This window comes from Balaenoptera acutorostrata, chromosome X, assembly GCF_949987535.1.
Source record: "Balaenoptera acutorostrata chromosome X, mBalAcu1.1, whole genome shotgun sequence".
In the NCBI taxonomy this organism is placed as follows: domain Eukaryota; kingdom Metazoa; phylum Chordata; class Mammalia; order Artiodactyla; family Balaenopteridae; genus Balaenoptera; species Balaenoptera acutorostrata.
Genome location: NC_080085.1, coordinates 58,484,018 through 58,502,037, shown reverse-complemented (window position 1 = coordinate 58,502,037; position 18,020 = coordinate 58,484,018). Strand labels below are relative to the sequence as shown.

General features: G+C 37.3%; 1 protein-coding gene across 5 annotated transcripts in view; it reads left to right on the top strand.

Annotated features, from left to right (window-relative positions):
• OPHN1 (oligophrenin 1) overlaps positions 1-18,020 on the top strand; it is a 594,537-nt gene that overhangs the window by 478,296 nt on the left and 98,221 nt on the right. For all 5 annotated transcript variants that reach the window (XM_057538773.1, XM_057538771.1, XM_057538772.1 and 2 more), the window contains one exon: positions 16,891-17,050. In XM_057538773.1, the coding sequence (XP_057394756.1) occupies positions 16,891-17,050 (160 nt within the window). The remainder of the gene's footprint in view (positions 1-16,890; positions 17,051-18,020) is intronic.

Sequence of the window (18,020 nt, the reverse complement as noted above, 5' to 3'; positions counted from 1 at the left end):
AAATGAGAGTAGTATTCCCTACCACATAAGACTGTTGTGTGGATTTGAATGAACACAGGTGAAGTACGTGGCACATAGGAAGTTCTCAAGACATGTGAACTATGATTATGGTCACCTTCTTTGCTTGGGTGTGGCATGTAGGAACAGATAGCAGCATTCCAGAGAGTAGGTCTGGTGATGGGCTCTAAGATGGGTGGGTGTAAGGGGCATGTGTGCCCGACTGTAGTGCTTCCTGGCATGAAGGTTCAATGTTGTGAATAAAGATGAATTTACTTGACTCATAAGAGGCTAGCTGCTCTAAGGAAACAGTATGGTGCAGCAGAAAATACTCTGTCCAGGAGTCAGCAAACCTGGGTTCTAGTGTCAGTTCTGCTACTAGCTTTCTTGAGGACCATGGGCAGGTCACTCTTAAGACCACTCCTGGTGTATTAAAAAGTAAATAAGTGAGACAACAAGCTTAGAAAAATTGTGATGCATTTTAAGTGTTTGTGTTTAACAAAATAAAGCTATCAGCACACTCATTAATGCATTGATGAGATATTTTAACCTCATTTGGAGAATATCTCAAAACACCTAAAATTGAGGCCCTTAGTGAAGGTTAAATGGCCCTCTTTGCCTCCTGCTGTAATAAATCCTGATCACTCTGCACCTCTGGACCTCAGGTTCCCCTGTGATATGATAATATCTCTCCAAGATCTGACCAACTCTGACATTCTAAGTTTTTTGTTTTTTGGGTTTTTTTTAATACGTCTATAGCCAATATTGCAGACAAATAGGCAGAATTAGCAAGACAATGGCTTTTATACTTATTGCCAATGCTTGTAATTTGGGCTAATAGCAAACATTAAAAAGCATTTTCTTTCCAAAAAATTGTTTATGATAATCTCCGTAAAGTACAAAAATCAGCACATGTTGTTAATTTGAAGTTGCCCAGGGAAAAGGGACTTTGGATCCAAATTTCAGCTTTATTGCTAATTTGCTATGAACCTAAAGAAAGTCCATCCTACTCTCTGGGCCTCAGTTTGGTCATCTATAATATGAGGGGACTGGAATAGCTAATCTCAAAGGGTTCTTCCAGCTCTGACTTTCTAAGAGTCTTAATATGTGACATGAGCTAAGGATTCAGTTGAAGATTCTCCTACTAGCAGTTAGTGAGAGACACCTACCTCCCTCCACCCAAAGGCTAGCCATCTATCTTACTTGAAGAATCTTGCTCCTCAAAATCCTTAGAACAAAAGGAGCAATAGACACAAACACACAAAACACAGAACTAGAAAGACAAATAACCTTAAATATGTGAAAAACTGTGCAAGTTCACTTGTAATAAGAAAAATGCAAATTAAACCTACATTGAGATACCATTTATTGGCAAACCCTAAAGCTTGACCACATTCTGTTTATGAGACTTTGGGGCACAGGGAGTCCAACACATTGCTGGTGTTAATGCAATACAAATACAGACCTACAGGAGGGGAATTTGGCAATATCTAAAAAAATCTGCATCTTCAGTTATCCTTTGACCCAGCAACTCCACTTTTAGGCATCTACTCTGAAGACATACCTCCACAAATACAGAACAACATATGCACAAGTTTGTGTCAGTGCAGTGTAATTTTTAGTAACAAAATATTGGAAACAACATAAATGTCCAACAATAAGTGACTAGTTATGTAAATCATGGTATATTCAAGCAATGTGGTATTATATGGTCATTAAAAAGAATGAGGAAAATATGAATTTTGTTTTTGAAGTGATTTCCAGATGCATTACAAATTTCTGCCAAAAACTTATACACAAATATTCATAGCAGCATTATTCATAATTGTCCAAAGGTGGAAACAGCCCATATGGCCACCAAATGCTGAATGGAAAAAACAAAATGTGGTATAAACATACAATGGAAAATTATTCAGCCATAAAAAGAATCAAGTACATGGATGAACCTTGAAAACATTATGCTAAGTGAAAGAAACCAGACACAAAAGGCTACATATTACATTACTCCATTTTTATGAAATGTCCAGAAAAGACAAATCTATAGAGGCAGAATGTAGGTTAATAGTTGCCTAGGACTGAGACATGGGAAGTAACAGCTAATGGTTACAGGGTTTCTTTCTGGAGTGGTGAAAGTGTTCTGGAACTAGATAGTGATGATTGTTGGACAACTCTGTGAATATATTAAAAACCATTGGGGCTTCCCTGGTGGCGCAGTGGTTGAGAGTCCGCCTGCCAATGCAGGGGACATGGGTTCGAGCCCTGGTCTGGGAAGATCCCACATGCCGCGGAGCGGCTGGGCCCGTGAGCCACAATTGCTGAGCCTGCGCGTCTGGAGCCTGTGCTCCACAACAAGAGAGGCCGCGATAGCGGGAGGCCTACGCACCGCGATGAAGAGTGGCCCCCGCTTGCCACAACTGGAGAAAGCCCTCGCACAGAAGCGAAGACCCAACACAGCCATAAATAAAATAAATTAAAAAAAAAAAAAAAGATGGCTAGCAGGACATCAGAGCCGTTTAGAAAAAAAAAAACCATTGAATTGTACCTTTTAGAAGGGTAAATTTTATGGTATATGAAATATATCTCAATAAAGCTGTTATAAAAACAAACTAATGAAAATGGTTACTAAGGGGTTGTTGACCTGAAATAGACTATCAGATATTTCTTCAGCAAAGATGGGTTTATTTGGGATGAGCAGAGATTTGTAATTTGGAATCTGCAACCATGCCAAACAATGGGCAAGTCCCCACATGATGAGGGAAGGACAACACTTTTATAGAGGGGAAAAGAAAGTTGGGAGGGCTATAGTAAACAAAGAGTCCATGGCTTTTCATTGGCCTGAGTCCTTGTCAGGAAAGAAAAATCTGTTTTCTTCCTGTTGGGCTCTGCTATCATGGCAGGGTATGAGAGCTCCCCCTTCTGGTCTCCTGACTTTATTTAATTGAGGCTTCTCTTTTGTTTTCTTTTTTACAGGGGATAGGTGGTGACTAGGGTGGAAGGGACAAGGATGAGAGCTAGATTCCTCTGAGTCCACCTCCTTCTATGGTTTTGACTTTTGAGCCATATTAATATTTTAGGTATCCAAACAGTAAAATTAAATCAAAAGGAAAACATTACAAACCCTAAAATGGAATGCAAAAAAGCAAATGAATCTAAATGTTTATCAAATTCATAGCATAGTCATACAGAGAAAGCAGTTATTTCATCTAACTTGTCAACACAGCCTCTGATTCATGCTAATGAAATATATTCTAAAAACAGGAAAAACTGCAAAAAAAAGTTGTAAGCATCACCCAGTAGGTTTATTAGTACTAGTAATATTATAATTATAACTTGAAATTATTTTATGTATATGTATCTCATAAGGATAAAGTAAAAAATAGTAAATATATTAATATTTTCAGAAGCCAAGGTTTATGGTGTAAGAAAAAGAGATATGGATACAAAATTCAAGATGTAAAGAAAAAAAATTCTATAATGGTAAAGTTGAATTGAGAATGCCACTATGAACTCATGATTTAAAAACAAAACAAAAAATAAAAAAAATAAAAAATAAAACAAAACAACAAAATCTTCTATTCACTTAACCAGTCTTGAAATGATTCTACCCAAAAAAGCAATAAACACATGTAATGCCCAGATCTTTTGTCTCTAAATAACATTCCCTTCTCAAAAGTGCCAAGTCTTCTTAGAGAACTGGCTGATTCCAGGTCTGGGGCAAGGAAAATACAAGGTGAGCCTTGGATCAAGTATACCTTTGTAAGCAAAGAAGAGCTCATGCACTAATAGGGTCATGTCACAAAGATTCAGAATCTGCTTGAAAAGGCTGACACTGATTACATCTGGAGCAACCGAAACATCAAAAACAATGAGTGCTGTATTTGATAATAACATTTTGAATAAATAAAAATCCATGGGAGGTAGTTAGAGTAAGGAAAGCCCTTTATTACTGAAGAATACCAGCTAATAAATGTGGGAGGAATGATATAATTAGAAAAACTAGTTTTCAAAAAGCTACAGTAATCAAAACAGTGTGTTATTGGCACAAAAACAGACACATGGATCAATGGAACAGAATAGAGAGCCCAGAAATAAACCCACGCACCTATGGTCAGTTAATCTATGACAAAGGAGGCAAGAATATACAATGGAGAAAAGACAATCTCCTCAATAAACGGTGCTGGGAAAACTGGACAGCAACATGTAAAAGAATGAAATTAGAACATTCTCTAACACCATACACAAAAATAAACTCAAAATGGATCAAAGACCTAAATGTAAGAGCCGATACTGTAAAATTCCTAGAGTGAAACATAGGCAAGACACTCTTTGACATAAATTGTAGCAATATTTTTTTGATCTGTTTCCTAAGGCAAAGTAAACAAAAGCAAAAAAAAAAAAAAAGAACAACAACAACAAAAAAAAATGGGACCTGATTAAACATAAAACCTTTCACACAGCGAAGGAAACCATTGACAAAAAGACATTCTACCAAATTGGAGAAAATATTTGTAGAAGATATGACCAATAAGGGGTTAATATCTAAAATATATGATCAGCTCATGCAACTCAATATTGAAAAAACAACCCGATTAAAAAATGGGAAGACTTGAATAGATATTTTTCCAACAAAGGCATACAGATCACCAGACACATGAAAAGATGCTCAACATTGCTAATAATCAGAGAAAGCAAACAAAACCGCATTGAGATATCACCTCACACCTGTCAGAATAACTGTCATCAGAGGGGGGGGGGTGGTGGGATGAATTGGGAGATTGGGATTGACATATATACACTACTATGTATAAAATAGATAACTAATGAGAACCTACTATATAGCACAGGGAACTCTACTCACTGCTCTGTGGTGACCAAATGGGAAGGAAATCCAAAAAAGAGGGGATCTATGTATACGTATAGCTGATTCAGTTTGATGCACAGCAGAAACTAACGCAACACTGTAAAGCAACTATACTACAATGAAAATTAATAAAAAACACATGGACAGCACCGGATTATTTTGATGTTGTAAATGGTAAGGACAAAGTGTCATGCAGTGTTGATTAAGTGAAAGGTACTCATTGCAAAAGCAAGGGTGTAAGGGTGAGTAAGAGGAAAATAATGTTTAATTGATAGCTCAGAAAAGTATTAATTTTATAATCTCATGTTTTGAATCAATCAAATGTGACACATTATAACCTGCTACCACTTTTCATACAGAGAAGGTAGCATTTGGCAGAGTTTAAAAATCAGAATTCAGCTTTTATAGAAAAATAAATAAGGCTTTGGATATGAGTATAAGCTTGACATAACTAAATGTTTTTGAGAAAAATTAATAAAAAGGAATTTTAAATGGATGCTCCAGTTCCTACATCATTTGTAAGTTTTTTTTCCTAAGTTCAACAGTATATCATAAGAATAAGTGGAAACATCCTGGAGCTAAGGGATAATTTTGACGATGCTCTGCAAGTAAACACTACTGATCTGCTACCAAATGAGGCCAACTCCAAGGAAACCTTTGCATTCAAACCAGGAAATATCTCAGAAGAAAATGCAACCCACATATTCATTGCCATTCATTGCCATTCAAAGTGTGGATAAAAGCAATTTGACATCCAAATTGTAATGTTGAAGTATCCAACATTACACAATTTGACATCCAAATTGTAATGTTGAAGTATCCAACATTACACAAGTAGCTTTGTTTATTTCTCAAGCAGATCACAGTCCTGGTGAAAGTCATCCAAATCCCAGAGTTAACATTTCTACCTTGGTATCGTCAGTGGTTGGATCTGTTGCAATTGTTAGTGTTATTTTAAGTGCCACTATTTATATTTTAAAGAAGAAAAGAAATGCAATTAGATCGAGGACTGGATTTTAATAAAATAAACAAAATTGAAGGATACTGTGAATTTTTAAATTCTGTGTGGATCATTAGCTCATGAAAATAATTTTAAGAAGTCTGAATGGATATGTAGATTAAATATAAACACCCAGAGATATTTGAAATACTGTAAATCAATATTAAAAGTATAATTTTATTTACTCATTGTTTCATTTATCATCCATAGTGATAAATAAAACTCTTTTCTTCTTTCTAAACAAACAAATAAACAAAAGAATGACTGTCATCAAAAAGGAACCCTAGTATGCTGCTGGTGAGAATGTAAATTGGTGCAGCCACTATGGAAAATATTTGGAGGTTCCTCAAAAAACTAAAACTAGAATTACCATATAATCCAGCAATTCCACTCCTGGGTATATATACAAAGAAAACAAAACACTAATTCAAAAATATACATGCACCCAAGTGTTCATAGCAGCATTATTTACAAAAGCCAAGATGTGGAAGCCTAAGTGTCCATCAACAGATGAACTGATAAAGCAGCTGGTATATATACATACAATGGAATATTACTCAGCCATAAAAGGAATGAAATTTTGCCATTTGCAACAACATGGATAGACTTGGAGGGTATTATGCTAAGGAAATAAGTCAGGCAGAGAAAGACAAATACTGTATGTTGTCACTTATATGTGGAATCTAAAAAATAAAACAAACGAATGTACATAACAAAACAGAAACAGACTCACAGATGTAGAGAACAAACTAGTAGTTACCAGTGGGGAGAGGGAAGTGGAGAGGGGTAAGAAAGATAGTGGTAGGGGACTAAGGTACAAAGTACTATGTATAAAATAAATAAGCTACAAAGATATATTGTACAACACAGGGAATATAGCCAATATTTTATAACTTTGAATGGAGTATAATCTATAAAGATATTGAATCACTATGTTGTACACCTAAAACTAATATTGTAAATCAACTACACTTAAGAAAGAAAACAAAAAGAAAAACTACGAGTTTGCAACCTCAGCGCCCTGTTTCAGGCATGGATCAAAACCACTGAGTAAAAGATTTTTCAGGAACAAGATACTCATATAGTTTCAAAGTATTACCCACAGATTACTTACTAATTACAAATGGAAACTGTATCTTTACAATGAAGTTATCTGGCAAATACCACCTTAATTAATTGATCAAATTTAGCATCACTAATAATGATACAAACTGACCGTATCTACCTCCTGATGGGATACAGTAAGAAGTATACAACATAAACAAATATTTTTGCCAAGAATGTTTAACCCCAATCAAATTTAGCCTTTTAAGTTTACAGGAAATACAGGGTATAGAAAAATGCAGAATGTTTGACATTCTTTGAGACAACTGGCTTGGAATTTTTATAAAAGTCAATGTCCTGGGGATAAAAGGTAGTGGTACTGTTTTGTATTAAGAGGCTAAAGAAATATAAACAAATGCAGTGTATGAACTTTGGATCTAGATTTGAAACACCCATCTATAAAATAATTTTTTCATGACATTTGAGAAAATTTGAATATGGACCAGATATCGGGTGATATGGAATTATTATAAATTTTCCTTGATATAAAAATATTATTGTGGTTTTGTAGGACAGCATGCTTATTATTTGGAGATGAATACTAAAGTATTTAGGGTTGAAGCAATTTACTTTTAAAGGGCTCAGAAAAAATATATACAGAGAAAAAGCAAATGTAGGAAAATGTTAGTTCCTGAATTTAGGTATAGACAGTATTAATGTTCATAGTACCATTCTTTCAATTTTTTTGTATCTTTATAACCAAGAGTTATAGGGAAAATGCAAATAAAAATAGGCTTAGTTCCAACAGGGAAATTTACACAGGAGAAGAATATCTATGTGCTCTCAAAATTCACATAATTTTCCTGCCTGCCAACCACTGCTTTCATAAGCTATATGATAATTATAACTTATGCCTTCATAGTGTGTTCCCACTGCTGGCCCATTTTCTAGGCTAATAACAGGCAAACACAAACTGACATCAGCCAATTTGAGATTCCCAATTATTCCATTCTTTTTGCTTTTTACCTATTGCTTCCATTAATCTGAAGTAGGAGAATGGTACAGGTTACCTCCCCCACAATCTCACGACCAGTGGCATATACAATGCAAGCAAGCCTCAGGCCTAATTCTGCCACTCATGCAGGTATTTATCTCGAAGCAGATTCAAAACAGTTGTACAACCTGTTCTGTAAACTCAGTGAAGTCTCAGCTCTCTTTCCTTTCAGTTGCTCTGACTGCATCACGCATTAAAGTTTAAATTGAAACAGATGATATAATATTACAGCAATGCAGTTGTAGTCAGGCAATAAAATCCCATGATCTAATGCCCAAATGCAAGACCCCTTTGCAATCCTAGGCTTGGGCTACCATTCTAAAGGGTGTGAGCTCTTAGGCTTATTAGAATCTTCTTATTTTTGTAATAATAGCACTTCTGTTATTTCTGAAGCAATACCATTGCATTGTAGAGATTGGAAAATATAGAAGAGCAAAAAAAGTCAATAAACAAAAATAAAAGCTTTCTATTCTCAGCATCTAAAAATCACTACTATTAATATATTTGTGCTTTTTCTTCTGGATCTTTCTGTGAGTGTGTGTGTGTTTATGTATACACACACACCCCACACAAACACATTTACATTTTTTACCAAATTGAGGTTATGCTGTTCAGTAACACCAAACTTTTTTCAGTTCAACAGTTTCCACCTTTTTTCAGTTCAACAAGTTCTACCTCTCCAGACCATATTAACATTTCCTTAGTTGACCCCAAAATTAGTTGTTCTGTAGAGTCTTTTTTTTTTAACATCTTTATTGTAGTATAATTGCTTTACAATGGTGTGAGTTTCTGCTTTATAACAAAGTGAATCAGTTATACATATACATATGTTCCCATATCTCTTCCCTCTTGCGTCTCCCTCCCTCCCACCCTCCCTATCCCACCCCTCTAGGTGGTCACAAACCACCGAGCTGATCTCCCTGTGCTATGCGGCTGCTTCCCACTAGCTATCTATTTTACGTTTGTTAGTGTATATATGTCCACGCCACTCTCACTAGTTTTGTCTACTTTCTTCATTGTATTTTTCAGCTTGTTCCCCTATTTTCTTTATTTCTTATAAAGTAGAGGTTGTATTTTAAGGCTAGATGGGTTCAAGTTAACTATTGTGGGGGTAGAACACATCATAGGTGATTTTGTGTACCTTATGCTGCATCACATCTGAAGATGAGTAATATTAGTTGACCCACCTTACTGATGTTAAGATTGATCATTGCTCTATTCTAACCTGTCAATGAAAGCTTGAGAATGTCTATACAATATTTCTAGCCAATCCACAATCCATTTATCTTGACACATCTAAGCAATGAGAAGTCAGTTTGCCCCCAACCATGCTAATTAACAGAGCCATTGGTTTTGATTGGAGATGAGGTTAGCTGAAGCTTATAGTAGCCCCTCTGGCTTCTGATTAGAGCCTTTTAAATACTAATTAATCAGCCCTAGAGTATGTAAGTATGCATTTAAAATTAGAATACTACAACCATAACTGACCTGTCCTAGAGTGTGCATGAAAACTAACAAACACATATATCAAATTTCATCCATTCTAAGGGGCACTTGTCTTTTTCAAATTGTAACCTGAATTCTGGATGCATCTTAGAATCAATTGTTTCTTAAAATCACTGTTGTCAGGTAGCAGTTTTTATGTAATTATCATAACCTCTACATGCATGAACATGATGATAGCTGCTCATGTTGTAGTCATTTTAGTTAAATTATATTCATTGTTGAGTTTATTTTCTATTTAAAATGTCTTCAAAAATATTACATAATGATTTGACAGTGAAAGTTTCTTCTTTCTTAGTGGTACATAATAAAATAATGGTGTGATTGCAATTGATGACATTGATGAAATTTAGGACATTGCACTGGCTATGTTGAAGTATTTAAATTATGGATAATATAACACCAATGGATGAAACCAAAGCTGTCTGCCCTTAAGGGCATCATCTTCAGGGATTGGGATGTTACCAAAAGCTCAGCTTCTCTGTACACCAGTGCCGAATCAAACCTTGGAGAGAAAGTTTTGGGTGAATAGAAAAGAATAGCTTTATTACTTTGCTAGGCAAAGGGGGACACAGCCAGCTCCTACCTGAAAAACTATGTGTCCCAACCCCAGAGGATCTGATGAAGTGTTTTATAACAGTGGTTCAAGGGTGGGGTCTCTGACAAGATTAGGGTATGTGTAGGGCCTGCACTCCTCTAATCTGGTCTCAGGTAATCTTCTTGATGAGCTTCTCTGGTTCCTTTAGTCTTTCCTCAGGTGGTTTCCTGGCTGCTTCTCCCTTGATTAGCAGCTGTTCAAATCCGCCCTTTGGAACACAGGGAAAGTCATGCAGGCTGGAGTCTTGCCCCTACAAGAAATGGGGAGTCCTGGGAGCCCCACAGGGCCATGCTCAGTCTCACTCCCCCCTTTTTCTTTGATCCTCCTCAATCTTGAGGAGAACAGATATTAGATGAGAAAGGGAACAATCATTTTGGATAGAGATGTTAATCATAAACTCAGCAGAGGAACTCGGTTTTAGGGGAGCTCGGTTTTAATCCCCACTTTGGTTTTATCTTTACCCAAATCTTTCAGGGAACTGGGTGACGACCATTCTGACTACTTCCTGCTGAGATGGGATGTCTAAATTTTGGGGAGTAGATACCAAATTTACAATATTTGAGCTCCAAGTCCTGGATCCGAGTCTTATGTGATTAATATCTCAATCCCTTTGTCTGCCATTTTGGTGCAACAGGCCCAGTTAGAGGTAAGAGGAATGACAGCTGGAACTTTAGTAGACAGAAAAGATCTCATTTCCTTAGGAATTCAGGGGAATAAGTCTGAAGCCCAGTGTGGAACTGGTACTTCAGAGAGACTTGTTGTAGCCAGTTGTTTCCAAACCATTTCCTGTATGGGGAAAACCCATCAAGGCAATCCTGAAGACCCAGAAATAGGAAGCTGACCACATATCTGGCAGTTAGAATTATCAAAAGGATCAGCATATGGATCTATAGCTTTGTACATAAGAGGTATGAGAAAGGATAAGAAAACAGAACTTTCATTCTGCTTGTCAGAACAAATACTTAAAGTTTCTGAGTAGTAAGAAGAATGTCATAGGATCCCTTCCATTTTTCTTTAAGCTGCTGCTCAGATCCTTGCTCTTTTTTTTTTTTTAAATTTATTTATTATTTTTGGCTGTGTTGGGTCTTCGTTGCTGCACGCAGGCTTTCTCTAGTTGTGGTGAGCAGGGGCTACTCTTTGTTGTGGAGCACAGGCTCTAGAGTACGTGGGCTTCAGTAGATGCGGCACGTGGGCTCAATAGTTGTGGCTCGTGGGCTCTAAAGTTCAGGCTCAGTAGTTGTGGTGCACCGGCTTAGTTGCTCCGCGGTATATGGGATCTTCCCGGAGAAGGGCTCGAACCCATGTCCCCTGCATTGGCAGGCAGATTCTTAACCACTGTGCCACCAGGGATGCCCCCTTGCTCTTTTTTCACACTTTCAGCAGCACTGGGTCTCCTGCTTTAAAGGGACGCAAGGGAGCTTCCAGGTGAGGGGGAGACCTGTAGAACACAAGCTCATGCAGTGGTTAACAATTGACCAATCTGTTGTACATACTGTTTAATTTTTGCCTCCTGTGTTAGAAGTGATGCTCTTTCTTTACTCTTAGGAGGTAAGGGTGGTCTCCTGTATACCTAGCCCACTTCTAGGGGCCACCAGTATACAAAGGAGAGCAATCAGCAAGACCTTGTTCCATTTTAGATGAGTTTCCTGGCATTGCTTGGCAAGCATTTTCTTCAGAGTGTGGTTCATCTTCTTAGCCTTTCTGTAGATTGGGGTCTCCATGCTGAGTGAAGTTTCCATTTTATACCTAAACCTTTATTTGCTGTTTGCATTATTTCTGTGATGCAAGCAGATCCATTGTTGCTCTGAATAGTAGAGGGAAGGCCGTACCTAGGAATAATGTCCTTAAGAAAGGTTTTTGTCACTTCAGATGCTTTTTTCCATTCTGGCTGGAAAGGCCTCTACTCAACCTTGATCCAGGTATAATCCTCTTAAATCTTTAGCCAAAATTTTGTTGAGTAGGGTGGGGGACTTTTTAAATCCTTGTGGCATCCTGAGTCTGAAGGAATAGTATAAGGAACTCTCATGGGCCTATAAGGAACTCTCATGTGCCTATCACCCAGCTTCAACAATTTTCAACATGTAGCAAATCTTGTTTCATCTATATCCCTATTCATTTCCCCTACTCCTATATTATTGTGAAGCAAATCTAAGACATTATTTTATCCATAAATATTTCAGTATGTATATTGAAAAATGAAAATTCTTTGTACATATAAACACAATATAATTATCACATCTGAAAACAAACTGTTAATAATTACTTAATATCATTAAATATTCTGTGTTAAATTTTCCAGTAGTCTCAGATATGTCATATATATATATATATATTTTTTTTTTTTAATAAGGATCCAAATAACGTCCACACATAGGAATCTTTTCAGATGCTTTTTAAGTCTCTTTTAATCTCTAGCAGAGGTCAGCAAATGTTTTCCAGAAAGGATTAGATAATACATATTGAAGGCTTTGTGAGCTATATGGACTCTGTTGCAGCTACTTAGTTCTACCTTTATAATACAAAAACAGCCATTGATGATATGTGAATGAATAAGCATAACAATACTCCAATAAAACTTTATCTACAAAAACAGGTTGGATTTGGCCCAAGGGCCGTAGTTTGGTGATCCCTTATCTATAGCAGTAGGTCTCAATCTTTTGTGTGTATCAGAATCACTTGGAGGGCTAATAAAGAACACAGAGGCCAAAGTTTGATAGGATAGGGCCTCTGTGTTTTTACCATGTTCCCAATCTGTAAGTTTCTTCTTCATCTCTTTCTTTTTTCTTATAATTTATTTGTTAAAGAAAACAGGTCATTTGTCCTTTAAAGTTTCCCATATTTTGAATCAAGAGGCTTGCTCTGATTCAAGTTCTTTTTTTGATTTGTTTTTTTTGGATTTGAGGTGGTTTATTTTGGTTATTTGGGGTTTTTTGGGGGGATCTTTACAGTGGGGAGAGCAAACATACTTAATAAATGGTTCTATGTTCTTCCAACAGTAGACACGTAATGTGTGACTGTTTCTTTTTTCCATTATTTTCAAGGGAAGGACTTCCTTAGAGTCACTGAATGGCAGAGCTGAAAGGCTCTTTAGATTACCCAATAACCACCTCATTTTATAGGTGAGCGAACAGATACCTAGGGATGGAAAAAGATAGCCCCGAAGTCATACAACGCGTTAGTGATGGAACCAGTTTAATGAACTTATTCAGTTTTTATTTTTATTTTTTCATATTTGTTGAGGTATAATTGACAAATAAAAATTATATATATTTATGGTATATTACTTATATACCATAATGATGTTTGGTATATGTATATATTGTGAAAGAATTGCCACAATATAGCTAATTACTATATCTATCACCTCACATAGTTACCATTTTCTCCCTTCCTTCCTTCCTTCCTCCCCTCCCTCCCTCCCTCCCTCCTTTCTTCCTTTCTTCCTTTCTTTCTTTCTTTCTTTCTTTCTTTCTTTCTTTCTTTCTTTCTTTCTTTTCCTTCCTTCCTTCCTTCCTTCCTTCTTTCTTTCTTTCTTTCTATGAAGAACACTTAAGATCTACCCTCTTAGCAAATTTCAAGCACAAAATACAGTATCGTTAACTATATTCATATTGCTATATATTAGATCTCTAAAACTTACTCATCTTATGTAACTGAAAATTTGTACCTCTTGACCAACATCTCCCCCAATTTCCCCTCCCCCAGCCCCTGGCAACTACTATTCTACTCTCTGTGTCTGGCTTATTTCACTTAACATAATGTCCTCCAAGTTCATCCATGTTGTTGCAAAAGGCAGGATATCCTTCTTTTTTAAGGCTTATTGATATTCCATTGTGTGTATATGTTTATCTGTTTTTCCATCTAAGGACACTTAGGCTATTGTGACTAATGCTGCAATGAATATGGGAGTACAGATATTCTCTTTGAGATACTGATTTCATTTCCTTTGAATATATACCTAGAACTGGGGTTGCTGGATCATAAGGTAGTTCTGTTTTTATAGGCATTTTAATTTATGACCTCTGATCTAAACCATCTAATCAAAATTATTTTTTCCTAAACTGGAGGCTTTTTATAACCTCTCTCTAATACCTGTTTCTTTGGTTTAAATTTTGATGTTCAAGAAGTTGTATCCATTGAGGACATGGGGAGGGGGAAGGGTAAGCTGGGATGAAGTGAGAGAGTGGCATGGACTTATATATACTACCAAATATAAAATAGATAGCTAGTGGGAAGCAGCCGCATAGCACAGGGAGATCAACTTGGTGCTTTGTGACCACCTAGAAGGGTGGGATAGGGAGGGTGGGAGGGAGACGCAAGAGGGAGGGGATATGGGGATATATGTATATGTATAGCTGATTCACTTTGTTATAAAGCAGAAACTAACACCATTGTAAAGCAATTATATTCCAATAAAGATGTTAAAAAAAAGAAGTTGTATGTATTTTCTTTAGTCTAAGTGGACTAGAGAATTTAAGATTTCTTTGCTTCCAAATCATATTACAAACTCCCACCTAATTAATTACTCATGATGCCCTTATTTTTGGTTTCATTCATCTTATTAACCTACAATTATGCCTCTTAATGATTTTCAAAATGTATAATAAAAGGAGAGATGTCAAATGGAAAGAAACCTCCCCAAAGAATAGATTACCTTTCAAATCTCATAAGAAGACTAAGAATGAAAAGAGTGTCCTAAATGGAATACCTCGAACCTCCATCAGAGAAATAGAAGGTGGCTTTAGCTTAAAGGGGCCCCCATAGGGGCTGATTTCTTGACAGGAACTAGACAAGCAGGCAGTGGGATGCAATGGGATGACTGTAAGACTTGGACCCCAACAGATATGGGTTTGAATCCCTGTATTGCCATGTATTCACAAACTGTTCGACCTTAACTAAGTTCTTTACCCTCTGTGAAACTAGGCTTCAGCAATAAAATACTCTGCCTTTTGGAGTTATGCAGATTAAGTGAGCTCTGGCATATTCAACCAAAGTCACTTTCTTTCAAAGCTCAAAAAAGGAGATACGCATTTACACATGCTGGAGGCTGTTGTCTCACAAGTGTCCTTGCCTTGTTACTAGTGGTTTAGCCATTCTGGATCTTGGTGGCAGCATGGAGTTGCTTTTCCATTTTAACATCTGAACTATTCTGTCACTAAAGAATAAGGGTTAATTGCAGAAGTATTTAAACTGTTAAAAGGGATCCATCACCAGTCCAGCAATACCAAAGGCCTGTGAATAGTTGCTGTTCATTATCATCTGAATGGCACCCAGCCTTTGTCATGGGCTTAACAGATTTCATTAGGATTTGTCTAAGGATTCTGTCCCTGTCAATTACCTTGTTAGTGACTGGAACCTGCCTCTTAATGGGGTCAGTCTCTCAAGGACCTTGACCTGGGCAGGTTTTGAAAATTAGTGTTTGCGGTGGGCTGTTCCATTCCCTTATCTCCCCACTCCCACAGCCAAACTGACCAAAGGGCTGTACACCTTTTACTTAGCTGCCTCCAGTACTACATGAAAGAGTGCTAGAGGCTCTCAGTTCTATTAAAAATAATTAATTAGTATCTGCTCTGTGTGAGGCACACACACTTGGAAGTTGTTTACCACCTAGTAGGAAAGGCAGATAAGAAACAGAAAATTGCAATATATTCGACTTGCCAATGGTGTCAATCAAGATGAGGACAGTGGGCTGTGAGAGCCCTGAAGGAGATGTCACCTAAAGTGAATCTCAAAGGATAGACATTCTTTGGATCTAGGAGGATGAAGACATTCTAAACAGAGGGAATGGCATGAACAAAGATACGGAGATCTGAAACAGCATGATATAGCCAGAAAACTTTATCTAAGCAGTGTAGTATATAAGAGTGTCAGACATCAGCAGTGCCTAGATGGAGGCTCCTGGAGAGGTCATTATAACAGCAGATACTTCTAATGGAATATTTCCAGGATACCATGCTAAAGCAATTTAGCTCTATTTATTTCACAACCGTCTGAGGTGGATACTATTTTTGCAAGTGGGAAAACTGAAGCCCAGAGAGGTTAGGTCAGCAACATTCACTGTTGCACGGCTAATGGGTGGCAGAGTTGGGATTCAAACCCAGGTCAGCTTCAGAGCCCAAGCTGTGCATTGAGATTGGAAATATGTGTCAAGTTACTGAAGACTTTAATTGCTACTTTGAAGAGAATTGGCAGGGTCCTATAAGTGATAGGAAGCCCCTTAAGGTAATTTAAGTAAGGAAAGTGACCAGGGACCAGAAGATTTGGGATTACAGGCCCTTCTTTAATCAGGCTAACTGACTGTGGCTTCAGCCAAATCTCTTTCCTTCTTTGGACCTCTGTTTTCTCATCTGTAATGTGAGGGCGATGATAAAGTGCTCATCTTAAGGATCTCTTTTGGCTCTTTGAGTTTTTTGCCTCTCTAGCTAGGGCTGGGGAAGAGACTAGATTCCTGACTGGTGAGACTGGTAGGCACTTTCTCTATGTGCTTTGTTCTTCTTTATATATGCTTTATACATGCTGTACCTCTTGCCCTGGAATACCGTCTTGCTTCCCTCCTGTCTTTCCAAATGCTATAGCCATCCACCCCTCTTCTCGTGACTTCTACAGTGCTACAAACTAAGTTAGCTATGGCTCACTTTGGCCCCTAATTATATGCTATCTTGTATTCTTTGCTAGTTGCTTCCTTTATAATCTTTTCTTCCCATATATATTTTGGGCCTCTCCTTTTCTTCTACTTTTTAGTTTCTCTTACCCCCTAAAGCATCTAACACAGTCTTGGTTACAGTGGGGTCTTGGAGAAAATCTTGTTAATCATTTTCTTTCTCTTCTGGCAGTGTGTGTGAGCACAGCAAAGAGAATCTTATGACCCCCTCTAACATGGGGGTGATCTTTGGGCCCACTCTCATGAGAGCTCAGGAGGACACTGTGGCTGCCATGATGAACATCAAATTCCAGAACATTGTGGTGGAAATCCTAATTGAGCACTTTGTCAAGGTATGTATTTCCTATCCTCACCATCACTCCTCCAACCATGTGACACTTTCCCCTAGCCAATTTTTAGAGTTGTGTCTTGTCTCTGGTCCAAGTTATAATGGAAGGAAATTCCATATGACACAATGACATTTAATAGCATTTCTGACCCTGTGAAATTCATTCGTTCAGCAAACATTGCTTGACCATGCAACTATTTTATTATCAGACCCCATGCAAGATGGTATAGAAGAAGAAAAATATCATTGTACATGCCTTTAAGGAGTTAATAGTATAATATGGAGACAACCATGTAAACAAAGGAAAATGATAGGTATAAAAGTGGTATATGTACAAATAAACCATAAAGAAAGCAATACTTATTAAAACCCCATCACATTCTAAAGAATTTAAGGTGTTATATTTATATGGTATGTAAAATATGAAGTAGTGTACATTGTAATTAGGTCAAATGAAAAATGAAAAATCATGATACAGATAGAAAATGAACCCAGGAATGAGACTAGACAAGAAATATTTAATGACAAGTCCTATACACTTGCTACGGATGGCCCTACATTTGACTCTAGGCTTTCTAGCAGCCAATGCCATCCTAGCAGAGCATAATTCAATAAAAACTTTTCTTCAGGGGGAGGGGACTGGTGATATAGTCCAGGTGGTATGCACAGTTCAAATCCAAGCTCTTCCACTTACTAGCTGTATTAGGTAAGATACAGGTTAGGCTGCTAAGATACCACAGTGGCTCCAACACAAGAGACATTTATTTCTTGGTTTGGAACAGTTCAGCAAGGTGGTCCAGGCCTGATACAGTGACTTGACAAAGGCTAGAACCCAGCTTACTTCTTTGTTGTTGTTCCGTCATCCCTAAGGTGCTGCTTCATCTGCATGACCAAATATCTTCTACATTATATCAATTGGGAAGTATGAAAGAAAGAAAGCTGAGGATATAACCCTTTCCTTTAAGGCAATGACC